General features: G+C 36.1%; 1 protein-coding gene across 3 annotated transcripts in view; it reads right to left on the bottom strand.

Annotated features, from left to right (window-relative positions):
- The window catches only part of LOC150093822 (protein lifeguard 2-like), a 355,713-nt gene that overhangs the window by 180,115 nt on the left and 155,720 nt on the right, over nucleotides 1-19,878 (bottom strand). For all 3 annotated transcript variants that reach the window (XM_090413186.1, XM_090413185.1, XM_090413187.1), the window contains 2 exons: nucleotides 17,166-17,426; nucleotides 1,457-1,593 (listed from right to left, as the gene is read on the bottom strand). In XM_090413186.1, the coding sequence (XP_090269312.1) occupies nucleotides 1,457-1,593; nucleotides 17,166-17,412 (384 nt within the window). In that variant the 5' untranslated portion in view covers nucleotides 17,413-17,426. The remainder of the gene's footprint in view (nucleotides 1-1,456; nucleotides 1,594-17,165; nucleotides 17,427-19,878) is intronic.

Here is a 19,878-nt window from a genome sequence, read left to right on the forward strand (position 1 = left end):
TTTCAAGACAGGTTTCGTAGCATATGCAAAGATTCTCTGTCATATTGGAGAATGGTTGGGACATCTGCTAGACATATCATGTAATTTTATCCCTAAGTTCATCAAAGATTGATGATAGTTCATGGTGGAATACCCATTCCTTCAACATATCCCAAATGAACACATCAAGCAATGTGAGATCACAAGAACGTGAAGGGTACTGGAATTCTGTGAAACTCAAACTGAGCCTCCCAGGGAAGTGTTTTGATAAATAGGCTCTAGAACCACATGATATGTGACAGGTTGCTCCATCCTAATGGAATATTTGTGCACAAAATGAAATATTTTTTGTACAACATGTTGGAGGTTTAATAAAATATGTACAGCACTTGGAAAGAATTACAACTAATTTTAATGCTTCCAATATTTCATCTCAATCACTGAGACATCTTCAGGGATTACAAACAACTCTTGTAACACACTCAAATAAAACACAATACTAAGTGAAACATGTGAGTAACTAAAGTCCCATCTATCTAGGTGGTGCACCCTGTATGGGCGTTTATAGGTGGACTAGGTTTCCCAAATTTTGGGAAGTTTCATACAATCGTATTTATTTAATTTTTTTTTGCACAACACATCCTATGCAAATCCTGGGTGAACAGAACCAATACATTCTTAATGTAGCATTTGCTATTCAAGGTCACAGTTACACCACCCTCTTCAATGAAGCAGGACCCAATTATGCCATGGCCAGAAACTGCACACCATGCAGTAACCTTCTCGCTGTGAAAAGATTTCTCTTGGACAAATTCAGGTCTTGAGAAACTAAGAAACCAGTAGGTTTGTCTGTTTACATGACAGCTTAGATGGAAATGCACTTTGACCAGAATCAGACACCATGGAGGAAGGATGGTACCTCATAGACAATGACCAGCAGACATGCAAATTCTTCCTGCCTTGCAGCAAAATCTGTTTTAAACACTGACCCACTAGAATGATGTACGAGAAATCACCCAGCTCCTTTGTTTGTGGTTTCAGCTAATACAAAATACGATTGTTAGCCAAGTCCTAAATTGCCAGCACATCCTTGTTAATTCAGCATTCAAGTCAACATCTAATAAAAGGCACCCAAAGAACAGGTTGATAATAAACACTGTTTCAGAAATACCTGGCCTGTTTGCTGCATTCAACACACGCTATAAACATGCCTCTATCCACTTATCTGAGTGTTAAAGCACTTCTTAATAATTACAGATATTTATTGTAATTCTAATATTAATTATAAATAAAAACGCAATACAGAGTTCAAAAAAAAAAATTGGGTTGCTTTGAGAGAGCATCATTTTCATTATAATAGAGAAATATGAATTGCACAGTTTTATCCTTAACATTATTAAAAAAAAATTACATTTTTTAAAATTATAGATTAGTTATATTTTGAACATTTCATATCAATAGGATTTAAATACATTACCTTCCTAACAAAAGCTTGCCTTATAGCTTTATCAGAAAAACCTTCCCAATTTCCAATAGGGCCATTAGTTTCATTTTGTGATTCTGAATCAGGATGAGGCTGGTATGGAGGAGGTTTCCCTTCACCTGCATATGCCCCTAATGGGAAACAGATTTATTTATTGATATATATATATATATATTGATATATATATATATATATATATATATATATATATAATGGCTAGAAATGGATAAATAGAGAAAGGCATACAGAAAAATTCAATGATAATATACAGTGGCATCCAAAACCTAAGGACGAACACTATTTATGAAGATTACAACTGAATTCTGATGAATCAGCTTGTGGCAATTTGTGTAATCGAAAATTTCAAACAGAAAGTAGGTAGACATTCAAATTTTTGAATTTCACACAAAGAGGTTACGTGGTAGCTCAATAGGATAAAAGACAAAAGGCTGCACTAAGTAAAAATGTATTTGAAGGAAGCTCTTTTCATGACGGAATAAAGTTGCAAACTTGAATGTCTTGTAATATCTCAAAGACATCATCTAGATGATTTCATACAGGGAAGAATTATTGGAAACTTTGAGGAAGGCCATAGAATTACTGTTGTCAGAGTTTGGAATCTCATGAAGCATTGCATCCAGGCTCTGGGAAGTGTTTCAAACCAATGTAATGTGTTCCAGATGTTTACTAAAAAGTCATCCTCACTCTACCATGGAGCATGAAGACAGATTTTTTGTTATAGCAGCAAAATGTAGCTGACACACCATGGTAAGTCAGCTTGCAAGTCAACTCCAAGCACAGGTACAAAGATATCTCAACAAACTGAGCAAGACTGGCTGGCTAAGTGGTTAACGCATCTACTCTCCAGCCAAAAGGCTGTAGATTCGAATCACAAGCATCCATTCCATGGGCATGAATGTTTGTGATTGTCTGTGAAAATACCAGTGGTGATAGTGGTGGGCAGTAGATGGCGTTTGTGTAGATGATGATGGCGTATTTGCAGTTCACTGTAGTTGATGGAGACAGAGCTGGAGAGTAGGTGCCCTCTGTCGATGAGTCCTTGAACTCCCAGGAGGTGTCACGCAATAATAATAAAGATGTCTATGACAAGTAGGCCTATAAACCCAAAAGCCTGTAGTCTGCATCCCTTTATCCACACCTCATCACAGAGCATGTTTTCAGTGGTGTATCCATAAAAATTGGACAATATACAGTCATACCCCGACTTACGCGAATCTGGAATTATGTGGTTTCTTATATGTACGTATTCCCATCCTGCTTCATGCCTCACCACTAGTCGTATCTTTCAGGCGCCGGCTGCATTCGCCAGTGTCGCACATGCTGTGAATAAGCACTGACGTGTTTCGCACAGTCTCCATTCATACACGATTTTTATAGTCTACATAAAATTGCGATTGTTTAATGTTATGTTCTTGATAAAAAATTTTATCACATAAAGAATAATAAAGTCATCCAAAAGAAGCAAGTCGTTTCTTCTACAGCTAGCAAGAAAAGAAAAACATTGACTTTGGAAACAAAACTCAACATTATTAAGGATTTTGAAGGCAGAATGAAAATTTGTGAGCTAGCAAAGAAGCTCGATCTACAGGAATCCACAGTAAGAGAACAATCATAAAATCTAAAATCCTAAGAACAATCATAAAAGAAAGGTTTACAGATTTTGGAGGACATAGATTTTAACAAGGAATGAATTGTAGCCACAAGGCAAGGAATAAAAAAATCATTAGCTTGCTATGAAGAAATTTTGCGTGACAAGAAAAAGACATTATGCCGTCAGACGACTCTATTAGATTTTATGAAACCATCAACATCGAAATAACTTTCTTTTTTTTATGTACGAAAAACTACAATTATGATTACATTTCTTAAACAATATAGGTGTTTTTGTAAACCTTTGGTCCCAATTGTATGTTTGTATATATAAATTACATGCAAAATTATACCCCGAGTTAAGCGAATTCGACTTACACGCTTTTTGTTGGTCCCACCTACCACGTAACTTCGGGGTTTTACTGAACTCTTAATAGATGAGTCATTTTAGTCTTTAATCTGATTCTACATGGCGCTTGATCTGCCATGAAAGTGATACTGCTTTCCATTGCGAGAATGTTCTTGAAAAGGATAGTTACCGCAGTGCTCGAGTCATGATGTGAGGAAGTATTATGTTTAATGGACACACCAAGCTACAAATGCTGGAAAAAGGAACTATGACTGGTGAATGATATTGCAATGAAGTTCTTCAATGTTACATTTGATTGTTCCGCCGTGCTATAGGAGAAGAATTCATTTTTATGGATAACAATGCCATCATATCGTACACAAGCAGTGGAGATACTTCTGGAAACCAAGGATATTAACTGAATCAAATGGCCAGTACACTCCCCAGATCTCAATATTACTGCTCGAAATTCCCTTCAAGAAAACAAACATGGCCTTATCCTTGGTCTGATGGAACAGTGAGCTAGTTTGCCTCGAGAACTCCTGAATCAATTGTTTGCTAAGCATGATATGACATTATGAGAGCTGCATCGCAGTTCAGAGTGGACACATTTCGGTATGGAATACCGAAATGTGTCTCTGCAGTTTTCTGTAAGCACTGTACATTAATTACTTAACTACATCCTTAGGAAATTTGTAACTTTTGCAAGAACATATTGCAATTTAATTTGAATAAAATTTTTTCATATTATCAAATTTTTTTTGTATGAGTAGTAACAGCAAAGTTTGAGCGGTAATGTACAACAGTGGGCAAAAGTGGCAATGAGTTAGCCTTGCTGAGTAGTAAGACGGTGTGCATAAATGACAGCGAGTTAGCGGCAGCAAGCAGTATGAGAGCTGTTGGCAATTTAGCAGTGGTGAGCCTTAAGCCAGCAAACCTGCAAGGTATTAAAAATGCAATTTGCATAAATGGCACTGAAAAATTAATTCAAGATATGAAAGAAGAGTGGCAAAGATGAGGCAAGAGATTAAACATATGAGGAATGAACTGAAGAGAATTACAAATTTGCATGGGAATATGAGGAAGAATGGGACAAAAGATTTGAAAGAAATATCGAATGATTTGAGAGCATATCGACGATAAGGGTGAATGAAAAGTCACACAAGGTCTGTTTTCTGGGGGGTAGAATGAGCAGGGTGGTTGAAGTACTGGATAAGAGAATTATGCGAGCAAAAGAGTTGGTAGTGGTAGTTGGCATGAATGATCTGACTGGTAACAAGAAGAATGTAAGAAGGGATGTCATGAGGCTGTTAAGAAGAGTGAAAGATAAGTGTGGTAGGTAAGGTAGTCAAGCATGTTGTCCAGGTATGATAATGATGAGTTAAAGAGGCAAGTGAAGATTATGAATGATATGCTAGCAGAGTGTGATGAGAAAGGAGTTCATTCTGTGATGTGTGGTTTGAGGGACAGATAGTTGTATAAAAGATATGGGCTCCATTTGAATGGATTTGGTATGAGTCAGTTGGAGAAACTGTTGCTGCAAGAGAATGACTGAAATGAATGTAAGAACCAAGGAAGCAAGAGGTGTTGTGGAAGAGAAGGAGAGTAAAGTAGGCAAGTTTGTCAATGGAGAGATGAGTGGCACAAGTGAAGAGAATAATAGAGAAGGAACACAGAGTGGACAGAGAAATGGGGGAGGTCAGGTTGGACAAGGGAACACTGCATGTAAAGTGCTGATGATGGTTTCAGGAGTAGATGTGTAAGTGCACAAGAAAGGATTAAGGGAGTCAAGGATGTGGGGCAAAATTTAGGTCTGGGGAGGGGTGTAATACCAGTGAAGATACAGGAATGGACAGGGGAGTAGAGGAGTCATGTCCAAGACGTGGGATTACTGCGACTTGTTGTAGAAACAGAAATGAGCTAGTGTGTATGTTTACAAATGCTAGAAGTACTCAAAACAAGGGGAATGAAATTGTAGCATTGATAGAGTTTGTTTGCCCAAAAATTGTTGGTATAAGTGACATAGTTGAATGAGGATGACATTCTGACAGGAATAGAGATATGTAGTCTTTTGCAAAGACAAAGCAAAAAGGGAAGAGGAGTGTGATAGCAGAGGAGTTGTGCCCATCTAGGGTGGAGATGCAAGGAGTAAATACCAACAGTGGTTCTGAAGCAGTGTGGCATGGAAGTAAACAGGATGAAATGTTTAGTAGCATGTTGCTATAGGCCTGGTAATGTAGAAGGCAATGAGAAGGAAATGTTTACATAAATTGGTCTGGCTAATAAGAAAAGGGTGATCATTATGGGCAATTTCAATTATGATAACATAGACTAGAATGAAGAGATGGCATCAGGAACCAAAGTGAATGAATTTCTTGAGTTTTTAAGGGATTTAAGCAGTACATAACAGAGCCACAGATGGATTGAGGGTGTTGGATTTCATTATCTCATCAGGAGATATTGTTGTAAATGAAGTGTCACATCATCGTCCAGATGAAACTGACCATGAAGTGATCACTCTGGTGATGGCCAGCCATAATCAGGACTTCGGTGAGAAAGTTATATATGGAACTATAAGGCAGTGATTATGGCAACTCAAGAGACAGCTTGCAGCAATATCATGGAATGAGGAATTGCATGGGAAGAAAATCAATGCCACTTGATTTCTACCCAAGAATCATCTGGCAGAAACAATGACTAAGTGTATTTCAAAGGCCAGAAGATTAAATAAGGTAGGTGTAAAATGGATGACTGAAGAGGTGAAGCCTCCAATCTGGAAGAAAAAGGCATGAAGGTGGCACAAGATGGGTGGAGATAATCAGTTGCACGAGGAGCACAAACAGAAAGCAAAGAAAGTGATTCACTTAGTAAGGGTAGCAAAAGTGTGGTATGAGCAGCAATTAGCAAATGATGCTAAAAGAAATCCTAAGGAGCTTTTTTTGATATGTAGCCAGTAGAAGGAAGAATGATTATGGGAGGATGATGTTGGTCAGTGATAATGGAAGAATGATAAACACTGAGGAGGATATAGTAGAGGTGTTAAATAAGCAGTTCATTAAAGTATTTCATTCTTGTGATTATAACATAATGCAGAACTTGAGAGCAGTGAGAATGGGAGAGGAACCAATGATTGTGAATGAGCAGGAGATATATGAGGAATTAAGTAAACTTGATGTCAACAAGGCCACGGGACTTGATGATATATCACGGCGTGTCTTGAGGGAATGTTCCAGGGAGTTAACACCTTTAATGTATATTTTTAACATGAGTCTTAGATTAACCCAGGTCCCAAAGGAATGGAAAGATAGCAAAATTGTTCTGCTTCATAAAGGAGATAAGACTAAGGCTTCGATTTATAAGCCAATCTGCTTCTCCGGCATTGTGGTCAAAGTGTTGGAGAAACTAGTGAGGACAAGGATTCAGAATTAGGGGGACAGCAGTAGAATTCTCTTTACTGGACAGCATGGGTTTGCGAAGGGAAGATAGTGTTTTAGCAATCTGCTTACTTATTATAACAAAGTGATGAATACATTGGACAAGGGGGATGAATATACAGTAGTATATGTAGATTTTGCAAAGACTTTCAATAGATTACAACATGAGGTTGGATAGCAGATTAGTACGTTTGATTGGAGATTGGCTCTATAATAGGTATCAACAGGGGGAGTGATATCCCAGAAGAGGAAAGTCACTAGTGGCATGTCCAGGGATCTGCTTTTTTTTTTTTTGGGTGGGGGGACATTGTTTAATTTGCACGTAAAGGACATTGGAAAGGGCTTAAATGGTGATGTACAGTTGTCTGCAGGTGATGAAAAGCTGAGGAGAGTTATAAGAAGTAGAGCAGATGTTGCAGCTTTGCAATTAAACTGTGAAATGGGAAAATGTGTGGGGATATCAGTTTAATGTTGCAAAGTGTAGGTTTTGAAATTTGGGAAGTAAAGATGGGATGCAGATTGGTGGAGATATTTTTGCAGAAGTGGAGGAGATGAAGGATTTGGGGATTGTGGTGGATAGAGACTTGAAATTTTAAGGACACTTTGCTAAAATTCTGAGGACAACACAGTGAATTACGAGAACGATGCAGAGGACACTAACACGTAGAAGTAAGGATGTTTTGATTCCACTGTATCCCCACTCTGCATCCCAAATTTCAAAACCTACACTTTGCAACATTAAACTGACATCCTCCACACATTTGCCTATTCAAACAGTCTAAGTCCTCTTGCAAAACTACAATATCTGCTCTACTTCCCATAACTCTCCCTAACTGCAAACAACTGTACATCACTATTTAAGCCCCTTTCCAATGTCCTTTACATACAAATTAAACAACAATGGTTCCAAACAGATCCCTAGGCATGCCCCTAGTGACTTTCCTCTTCTGGGATATCGCTTCACCCCCATACACAACCTGTTGATACCTACTACAGAGCCAATCTCCAATGAAACGCACTAATCTACTATCCACCCTCATCTGTTCCAATTTAACTAGTTTATCATGTTGTAATTATCAAGTCTTTGCAAAATCTAAATAAACTACTGCATAGGCAGGTTATATGCAGATTGCCAGGTTTTTAAAAGGATAATGAAATGTTGGAGAGGGTTCAGAGACAATTGACTAAGTTGGTTTCTGGTATCTGCAATGTGGAATACGGGAAGAAATTGAGAGAATCAAATTTCAGAGCCTAATGGATAGAAGGAAGAGGGAGACATGATCAAGATGTATTTGAAGGATTTGGGAGTTGTGGTGGATAGACTTGAAATTCCGTGGACATTTTGCTAAAATTACTTTACATATTAGTATATTTGGCTAAAATTTACTTTACATTTGGATTACTGTACACGGGTTTGGTTGCCAGGTTTTTAAAAGGATGATGACATGTTGGAGAGGGACCAGAGATGATTGACTTAAGTTTCTGATGTCTGGAATGTGGAATATGAGAACAGATTGAGAGAATGCAAATTACAGAGCCTAGTGTATAGAAGGAAGAGGGAAGACATGATTGAGATGCATAAGTTGATAAGGGATAATTACCAAATTAGCATGGATGAGATTTTTCATAGAATATCTGGAGATGGGGAGGGGGACTAGAGGCCATCCCTGGAAGCTGTATAAGATGGAATGAGGAGTAGATTTTTTTTTTTGCATGGAAAGTGTAGTGGGTGATTGGAATGCACTGTCTGAGAGTGTGGTGAGTGCAGGAATAGTGAATGCATTTAAGTTGAGGTATAATGAGCTGGGAATGTGAGATTGGGACCGCCCACAATGAGTCTCTTGACTGCATGAAGGTCTGTTGATAATAAAATTTACAACATATTTTTTGTGTAATATAATTTATTAGAATGCTAGCAAAAAAATTTATATACACATTTGGCTGTGGTCATGAAAGGTTTTTCATATACAAGTAAAAATGTAGTTTGTACTTAGTATATACACTGGTGTCCAAAAGCTGTGTGCGCGCGCACACACACACACACACACACTACTATGTATTTAATTGTAGTCTATTCCTGAGGGTTCTCATTTCACCAACCCTCTTTCCTTATATATATGCAATTACTCTCAATGATCTCAAATCCCATTCACAGTTTTGCTGATGATAGCTCTCCAAGGTTTATCCTGTGAGACTCACAGGATAAACCTTGGTGTTCAAATATCGAGCTTCAAGATAATATATGCTAAGTACTCTAAACAGTGATACTCACACCATTCTGCAATGGGGGGAAACAAGTTATTCACCTTCAATGCATCCAAAACACAATTTTGCATGTCTTCTCACAAAAAAAAAACTTAATAGTCAAGAGCCGATCTCTCTTCTTGGACCGACTAACTCCTAGTCTTTCCAGGAGATACTTCTTTAGCATCTTCCACTCCCAGTCTAAAATTCACCATAGAAACAGAACATGAAAACGCCATCAATTTCCTAAACCTGACATTAGTTAGAACAAATAACAAAATAGCCACAAAAATATTCCACAAACCCACACATATCAGAAACTACCTCCACTTTAACTCATATCATCCTTATTCTATTAAAAAAAATCAGTCATCCTAGCACAGTTTATAAATGCTTACAAGTTTTTCACTACACATAATTCTCAACACAGAAAAAAACAAGTTAACACAGATTTTGATTTCAGATTGTGATGTCACCTACACAGGTTCTACTATCAGATCTTTATGGACAAGAACACTTCCGTGGCTGTAACATTCCAATTCCAGAACATTTAAACAATAAAAAACACAACAACCAAAAGAAAAACTGAATACAAAATACAGGAAAAACAGAAATAGCAGTCCACGCCCTTGAACAAAAACATACCCCACAAATCAACAAGGCCAGTAATAGATATATAAAAACAAAACAATGCTTAGAATATCAGAAAATTTTACGATAGCCATAAAATGTGACAAAAACTCAATAAAAGTCCACCTGGCCTACATAATCTCAAGAGTTGGAAGATCCATAACATAAAAATTAGGTCACGACTCTGACCAATAGGAAACACAGATACACCAAGCCGGCATGACTAGTCTCCACTTCCCCTACAAGCTCCAAAGACAACGCACTGTCGAAATGGCTCACACCCTGTTACTCCCACCTCTGATCTTATCCCATCATATCCTTCTCCTTCCCCAAAAATTTCTATTTTTCACCCTGTCCCAAATTATCCTCTGCCCACCATTAATAATAAAAAAAACCCGGTTTTTTCAAAAAAGTTCACATACCCCTTGCCTCAGCAATAATTCTCCCACATCTCTCTCTCTCTACCCCCACATTTTCCATCCTTCTTCCTTTCAATCATACTCCTTCCTTTAACAGCAGATGCCGTTAAAGGAAGGAGTATGATTGAAAGTAAGATTCAGCGGCATATGCCGGTATATCGTCATATGCCGCTGAACAAGAAGACGGCCAGCAATATCCTACAAAGGTATGTCTGAATTATTCCTCCATTATATTTTTCATATATCTGTCTATATAAAACATCAGTAATGCCCTAAAATTTGAGTAAAAAGCCAATGACATTATAAAAGGGCATGCCTAAACAAAAATAGACTAGAGCCATAAAAACAATATTTACTTAAAAGGTTAACAAGGAAATTTTCCCAGAAATTAACCTATATACAGGGGCGGCTCATGCATAAGCACTGTGGAACTGCAGCATCCCCAATTTTTCTCGATATATAAATATATTTATTTATTTATTTATATTTGCTTGAAATATTCAATTTTATCATCAACAATCCTATACAATTCTCTTATTTTGTATAAAAAATAATAAAAATCCATCTTGCAGCACTTAGGAGGGCAAAGGACGCAAGCAGCGCTGTGTTTACCACAGTGTCATATTGCAGCGCCGCAAGCATATGCACGTCATAGTGAGATGTGAGCTATTAGCATAATTCATTGCGCAGTTCTACTGTTGTTTATATGCAGTTTGCACCAGTAGTAGAGCGTTCGAAGTGCTTATCACGTTTACTCCGTCTCTTTAAATATTTGGACATTACAATTAGAGGAATGGATTTTATTTTTTTAAGTAATTTTGAATTATACTAAATATAATTTTATTGATAATAAACAATAGTTTTTCATGAAACAAAACAAGAAGAAAATTTTATTTTTATGAAATTTTGAATTATACCAAACTACAATTTTATCGATAAAAAACAATATTTTTTCATGTTTACATTTTTTTTTTTAATTTTTACCATAATTTTAATATTTTATCCAAACACGTATACACTGTACTTACAGTGTGTAGTATATATATCGAAAGTTGCAGCACCCCAACAATTTCACGCCACGAGGCGCCACTGCCTATAGGCAGTGGCAGCTGGTGGCATGCCCCTTTTATAATATATATATATATGTGTGTGTGTGTGTGTGTGTGTGTGTGTGTGTGTGTGTGAGAGAAAGAGAGAGAGATACAGGCATACTACTAGAAGACTTCATAAATTCTATTTGCATTCCAATATCAAAAAAGAATAATGCAGCAGAATGTAAATATTTTTAGAACAATTAGTATCATATCCCATACTTCATCATCATCATCAAATTCCTGCCATGTACCCTCAAGGGGTTTACAGGATATGATAGTACTACATGAAAAAAATTACATCATTATTAACTTCCTATCTACAATTTTCCTCCAAATCAGTCTGTTACTTGTCAAGACTCCAACATTATCAGATCTTATATTTCTATTGTCTAAGGCACATTGTACCGTATCAGTCCACCTATATCTTGGTCTTCCTCTGGGTCGTTTTCCTGCCAACCTGGCAGAGAACACTTGTTTTGCTAATCTTTCTTCACTAATTCTGTTTAGGTGACCATACCACCTGAGATTAGCTCTGCTAATGCATTCCTGGATGTTGACAATGTCAAGTTCTTTCCTAATATCCTCGTTTTTAATATGATATTGCCATTGATGCCATCTGTTCACGCTTCCTATCTACAATTTTCCTCCAAATCAGTCTGTTACTTGTCAAGACTCCAACATTATCAGATCTTATATTTCTATTGTCTAAGGCACATTGTACCGTATCAATCCACCTATATCTTGGTCTTCCTCTGGGTCGTTTTCCTGCCAACCTGGCAGAGAACACTTGTTTTGCTAATCTTTCTTCACCAATTCTGTTTAGGTGACCATACCACCTGAGATTAGCTCTGCTAATGCATTCCTGGATGTTGACAATGTCAAGTTCTTTCCTAATATCCTCGTTTTTAATATGATATTGCCATTGATGCCATCTGTTCACGCCTCTAATCTTTCTCAGGACTCTCATATCTGCAGTCTCTAGTCTTTGGTCAAGTGTTTTACTTCTGACCCAGCTCTCAGATCTATAAGTTAAAACTGGTTTGAACACTGTCTTGTATACAGCTAATTTAGTGTTCCTACTAATTTCTCTCTTATTCCATATGAATTTATTCAATTGACTTCCCATCCCATACTTCAAAAATACTATTGAAAATAATGAAAAATAGAATGTTTGCTAGAATTAAAAGCCATCTAAGTGAACAGCATAAAGGATTCGTGCCAGGAAAAAGTACAATTAATGCAATTTATGAATTAAAAACTTATTGAAAGATCAATAGAAATAACTAACATATCTATGCTTTATAGACTTTCAAAAAGCATTCGACACAGTAAGACATGAAAAGTTAATAGAAATATTAAAACATTCAAGATACAAAAGACTTCAGAATAATAATAGAATTATACTGGAATCAGAAGACAAATTATAAATGAAATTAATAATGAAACAATGGATATCAAAAGAGGAGTGAGACAAGGATGTTTAATATTTCCTATACTTTTTAACATATACAGTGAAATGATAATGAAAGAATATGAAGATACTGAAATGGGAATAAAAATAAATGGCATCAAAATTAACAATATTAGATTTGCTGATGATTTGGTGTTCATAGCAAAATCAAAAACAGTTTCAAAATATATATTAATCAAAAAAGACCTAGAATTATGGCTTAGCATCAAATACAGCAAAAACCAAGTGCAGGTATCCCTTGATTAACGCAATTAATTAATCCCTTGATATTGCCACGTATATCAAAATTGCGTTAATCAAATATAATAATCAATGGTAAAAATTACAATTTGTCCATGATCAATTACTGTATTAATAATTTGTTTTATATGGTACTCTTTTAGGAAAAACAAAAAAATGAACGCAAAGTAAATGTTTCATAAATGCTTGTACCTTCATTAATTACTGCAATTTTTTTTTTTTATCAAAAAAGTTATCAAAATTCATTTGAACAGTTTTAATTTTTTTCTTATCAGCATAAAACAAGTAAAATGACTCTCTAGACCTTGGCAAACAAGCATTCTTTGATTAACATCTGGATCCATATTCATTACTTGCTTCTCACACACTATCTTCACTGGGCATTTACAGATGCCGTATGGTCACTCCGATGCTCGGTGATGTGCCACACCAGGCCTCGCCATGTAGTCCTGTTTGCTTTTCTGGCAGCCTCAACTCTCTGAAGATCAGTCACTCCACACATGCCACCCATTCATCTCATTGATGGTCTACCCCTGCCTTTTTTTCCAGGAACTTTGCCTTCTATTACTGTTCTGAGAAGTCCCCCTTTCATCCTTTCTATGTGTCCAAAATGTTTTAACTTTCTCCTGTCAATATCCTTAAGAAGCCTTAAAGTTCTGCTGATCTTTTCTAACACCCATTCATTTGTATGCCTTTCAGTATATGATATCCTCAACAGCCTTCTGTAACACCACATCTCAAAAGCAGATGTCCATTTCTTATCTGACTTCTTTAGGTTCCAGGTCTCACATCCATAAGTTGCTTTCCAAATCGTTGCTTCTCAAGTGATTCTAAAATGCAAAATATTCCATCCAGTTCTTTGATTGTTATCTCCTTTGGAACCTCATCTTCACATTCCATTTGTTCATTGTTTTCATATGTACGTTGTTGTTCAATTTTAAGATCATTGTCACTGAAATCTTTTGAATTCGAATCAACACCATCAAAACCAAGGTCTTCACCAAATGCAATGATTCCTTCAACCACGTTGTTCACAGGATTTTGAAACCACCTAAGTCATTAGCGCATTCTGGCAAAAGGTTTTTTCAAACAGTTCTCATGCAGCTAGAAGACACTTGCTCCCACGAGTCATGAATGTTTTCAATTGCGTGTTTAATGTTAAAATTTTCCCAAGATTCTTTGAGCGTAATCGCATTTTCTCCTGTTGTTGTTTCTATTGCCTTTGGGAATGTCTTTTTAAGAAAATAGGCTTTGAAAGTTGCAATGGGTTGTAGCAATGATGTCATATTTGGTGGGAAAAAAACACTTGCATTCACACACGAAAGTGTGTGAATCATTCTCTCAGCCAGGAAACACTCCTTGAGGCTTGTATGATTTTGCATGGTAAATTTAAAGATGCTTTAATTAAAACTCTTGCCACATATATAAAGGGACTGTAACAATTAATTTCACTGTATTAATCAAATCCTGCATTAAGCAAGGGATACCTGTATATAGTAATAAGCAAAAACTGCAACAAAACACAATTTAAGAGTATCAACGGGACTCATTCAAAATGTAAAGGCTTATAATTATTTTTTACGAGTAATGATTACAGAAGATGAAACAGTTATAGAAATAAAATCAAGAATAGCTAACACAAAAGAAGCATTTTGGAATAATAAATTACCAATGACCTCTGGAATAAATAATCAGACTAAAATAAGAATAATAAAATCCTATGTATGGTCCACACTGAATTATGGGTGTGAGACGTGGACATATACAAAATCCATAATTAGGAAATTGCATGCCTTTGAGATGTGGTGCTGTAGGAGAGCACTGAAGGTTTCTTGGAACAAGAAAAAAAAAAAAACTAATAAAGAGGTATTGAAGTTAATGGAAACCAAAGAGCACTTGTGGAAGACCTTATAAGAGAAAGTGCAAGATGGCAGGACACATTAAGTGAATCATCAGAGAAAACGTCTCTGGAAATACTAGAGGAAATTAGAGGGAAGAAGATTTCCTGGTAGACCAAGAATTTCTTCGGTTGATGATTTAAAAAAATGGATGGTGACAAGAGCTATTGCATGATCAAGAAAATGGCAGAGGAACAGACACTCTGGTATATCATGTTTGCTAACTTCCAAATTGGAGGAACTACTTAAGAAGGCACTTCTGACTGCATCAATTCACTTATGTCAGTCTTCCTATGGGTTTTTTTTCATGCCAAACACCTGGTTGCCTAATCTTTCATATCCCATCTGGTTAAAGTGACCACACCACCTGAGATTAGCTCTGCTCACACATTTGTGAATGCTATCAACATCAAGTTACTTTCAAATATTTTCATTTTTAATATGATTTTGCACTGATGCCATCTGTTCATTCACTCCCCTAATTTTTCTCATAACTCCAGTCTTTGATAAACTGTTTCACTTCTAACCCAGCTTTCAGATTCAAAGGTTAGAACTGGCTTGAACACTATTTTGTATGCTGCTAATATAGTGTTCTAATTTCTCTTATTCCATATAAATTTATTCAGTTGACTCCTACCATACCAGGTTTGCTAATTCTGTTGTCTATTTCCATATTTAATTTGCCATCTTCACTAAAAATTATGCCTAAATAGATGAAATGTTTTACTTCTTCTATAGGATTTTCATTCAGGATGAAGATAAAATTTTTCATGTTCCTGCCTATCTTCAGTCTGTTTTCTTACTGCTGATTTTCATGCTAAATTGAAATTTGTTACATTATTCAATTTCGTTAATAAATCCTTCAGATATGTACTGGGTTTATTTAAAAGTAGAACATGATCTCCATAAAGCAGACAGTTAAGATTAAAAATCTACAAATTTGATAATCCTGTTGCCACTTTCCTTTGTAATGTGATCCTTATAGATGAATAAGAGTGAAGATATTGTGCATGCTTGTCTCAACACTTGATTTTTTACAACGAACCATCTTCCTGTACCTGCTGCAATTCTAACTGCTGATTTACAACTTAGACTATGTATTGCTCAAAATACTGCCTGGCTTACATCAAATAACTAGCATTTTGAAACAGCTTTTCTCTTGGCATGACTTTTACACATTATTAAAAAAAAATTACACCCTTAGATTTCCACATAAATTAAAGATGCCAAGAAATAATATCCTTGGTTTCATCCTTTATATAAGTGTGAGCAAGCAAAGTTTGCGGGTGAAGTAACTTTGCAACTGTGCTACTTGTATATAAGACTAATGACTTCACATCTATTGCCTTAGTATCCCAGAATGCAAGGTACATATCTTTACAGACATGTATAATACTATGCATCATGGGAAAGGCCACTACCCAGATCAGTTTCTGGGTAGTGGCCTTTCGACAAGCTGTGTACCACACTGATGAAACTGTACTCCAGGAAATAGATGAAGTTGGAGATTTAAGGGTAGCGGGAGAAAGAGTTGACATTTAGAGGGCACACTGCTAAGTTGGCTCATAAAATTACTTAGCTACTGAAAAACACTAACATGTGGTATAAGGAAGTTGTTATTCCTCTTTAAAAGGTCTTCATATGTCCAGATTGGATTACTGTGCTCAGGTCTAGTCTTCTGGGTTTATTCGGGATGAGGTATTGGTGGAGAGGATTCAGAGGCGAGTGACCAAGATGGTGCATGGTCTGTGGAATATTCCATCTGAGGATAAATTGAGAGTGTGTGTGTGGATTGCAGAAGTTGGTTGATAGAAACATCTAAGTTACTTAAAGGGTTTTATAGGATTGAAATAAGAGAAATGTTTCGGCACACTTTTTTAGAGGGGACAGAACAAGAGGTCAAACATGGAAGTTGAGTAAAGGCATGGTTAGTAGGGGTGCGAGGACTAAATTTTTTGCTTGGAAAGTCATGAATGCATGGAATGAGTTGCCAGCATCAGTTATGAGCTCTTTGTTAATGGATTCAATGAGAGGGGTATGAGAGAATGTGTGGATAGTTTGGTCTCCCACGATGAGTCTTCAGACCCACAGAAATGTCCATACAATAATAATAATAACAATTTTTTAGAGGTCTACTGTATGAATATTACACACAATCCTACTATACATTAGAGGGTGGAACAACCAGGTTCACTAGCAAATATCCATCTTTAAGAATAAAATAAATAAATGTTTTAGAGAAAAAGCTATCATTTAAATCTTTACGCTGACAGTAATATAAAGTTTCAATTACACTAATTATTTAGTACTTACACTGAGATTGTCCAGGTGGATATCCAGAAGATTCCTGAACATATGCTTGATTAAGTGGTGGTGGTGGTGGAGCATACCCATCAGGATATGTTCCCGCTGTTGTGGGATATGCTCCACCTGTCACAGGGAATGTCGCAGGAGCTGTAGGATAAGGTTCAGCATTTGCAGGATATGGAGAAAAACCTGGTGGTGGTGGTGGTGGCGGTGAAAAACCAGAAGAATATGGTGCGTTAGCTTTATCAGTCATCCTACTTCAATTTCCTAAAAATGAAAAGTCTGGTTAGAAACTACTAAAAACTGGTCAGAAGCTACCAACATTTAACATACTGTCATTTCATATTTCACAACAACAAACCAAGTAATACTGGCATTAACATCACTAGGAATAAATAGTTATCACCAAAGCTTATGCAAGAGGAATGATAGACAGAAAGCTTACATAAAGAACATTAATCTTATACACTGGTTTAATAGATTCATTGATGACTGCTACTGCCAGTACTTGCCATAATTATAAACAGGTATCACAAAAATAGTACTCATAAGATCAATAACCAAAATAAATAAATAATAATAATGGTAGCAGCAGCAATAATGATTACAACAAAACTATAAAAATCTAAAAGCCCACATTAAGCAAATACTAGAAATATAATACTAAAATTCAAGAGATATCTACCAAAAAGGAAACGAATTTCTGGAGTTTAAGGTTAGTTGTGAAGATTCTTTGGAAATGCAGAGCTAAAGCAGCAAAGGCCAGAATAATCTTAACTATGTGTATTCTTCTGATTTACCTGCCTTGTGGGATGAAATACCCAAGTTTCCCAGAGAAAAAAACCTTGTCACCAGCAATATGAGACTAGCTAACTCACCTTCAGATAAAAATAAATAAAAACTCTTGAAGGTTCTTTGAATCCTGGATAAAGTTTAAGTTATTTGCTCTTGATAGTAAATAACAGAGGGTACACAAGGATCAGCAATATTGGATTTCCTTTCCCCGTGAAGAGTAATTAGTTTTACTGTGATCACTGTGGTTACTTTTTTTTTTTTTTTTTTTTATTAAATCTTTTCAATCTCAGTCATTTCATCAGAGGACAAATGAGATGCAGGAACAGAGCACTATGAAATTATCACTTGAGTAGTGGCTAGCCACGAAGTTTTCTGTGAAAAAGGGATATATGTTAAACAAGGTTGGTAATTATGCAAAGCTAAAGAAAGAGATATTAGTTCTACCATAGAGTAGACTATTCCATGCTGGTCCAAAGTCCATATAAATGAGGAGGGTTGGGTGAAGACTAATCAGCGCTGATCTTAAAAATTTCTCCATTACAATAGGAAATTGAAAGTCCAAGTAATAAAGTATACCAGATGTTTGATGTGACAACAGATCCAAAAGTTGCTATTTAAGTTGACAAGAAGACAATAAGTGGATAAATTTTCAAAGACAACTCTTACAAGGAACCTTCAAAACAATTGATGTCACCACTTTCTCCTAAACAAAACACTAAATGCAACATAGAATGGTAGAACTATGTTTCAAAGTGAAAAAACAAGTTATAAGGAAAACGAAACAATGCAAAATAGATATTTGAAGAATAAGTAAACTAAGGTAGACAGGGTCTGGAAAGTGAGAACTGTAGATGGATATCAAATACTATATTCAGATTCAGATTAAAAAAAAAAAAAAGAAGAAAGAGGAGGAGACTTGTCTCTTTATTTATATTGAGTAAAGAGACAAATTAAAGCTTGAAGTTGAAACATACAAGTGATTATATAATAATGGCTGGATTATATTCAAGGAGTCACTTAAGAGAAACTGGGAAATTAACATTTAAGGAATGTAAAGAACTAACCAGGACTACTAACCTGTCATCCATTCACCTTCTCATGGTGCACCCCATTAATAACTATCTGGATATTAACAATTAAACTTTATCTTTGCTGAAAATAGTATGTTCTGTGTGTTGACAAATTAAATCGTTCATATGCCAGCAAAGGTTGGTCGATTGGTAGAGCCTCTGCTACTAAAGGCTCATGAAAAAAGTTTTGAGCGTGGTGTTACTAGTTGGAAGGGGTAATCATTCGATGCTGTTGACACACTCTCCCTCGATGAGTCTTTGGACTCCCTGGAGGTGTCACATAATAATAATATTAAACAAACAAGGATGAGCTGCAATTTGGGATATAGCTAACCAAATTACATGCTGTACTGGCTTAAAACAAAATATATTAATGAATGAAAACAAAATGAAATGTCATCCCAGTCTGGATATTGTCAACAAAGCAAATCCCATATTCGCCCACCAGGAAACAACGAAGTCAGCTAGTGAAACAAACTGCAAATCAACACCACATAAATCAAGATAGATACCGCCATAAGCATAAAAATAAAAAAATAAAAAAAAAAGGCAAAACCAGAAGAATGAAATAACACACACTGACATGATTAGTATTAATGAAATGAAAACAACAAAAACATGATTCTTCTAAATAAGTTTTATTCAGGCAATAATAATCAAGGAAAGGAATGGAAGAAATAGAGGATTCAACACTAATCAAGAGAATAATCTTGAACAGCAGGTGTTAGAGATGTGGGCAAACATCAAAGTTTGCCCACACAAGAAGGGAATTAGACAACAAAACTAATTCTGACCTTTATGATTTTAGGACATGAAAGGGTTGTTCGAAGAGGCGAGAGTGAAGTGTGAGAAAG

This window comes from Typopeltis vanoorti, chromosome 23, assembly GCF_054136105.1.
Source record: "Typopeltis vanoorti isolate ZY-2024b chromosome 23, IOZ_Tvanoo_1.0, whole genome shotgun sequence".
Classification (NCBI taxonomy): domain Eukaryota; kingdom Metazoa; phylum Arthropoda; class Arachnida; order Uropygi; family Thelyphonidae; genus Typopeltis; species Typopeltis vanoorti.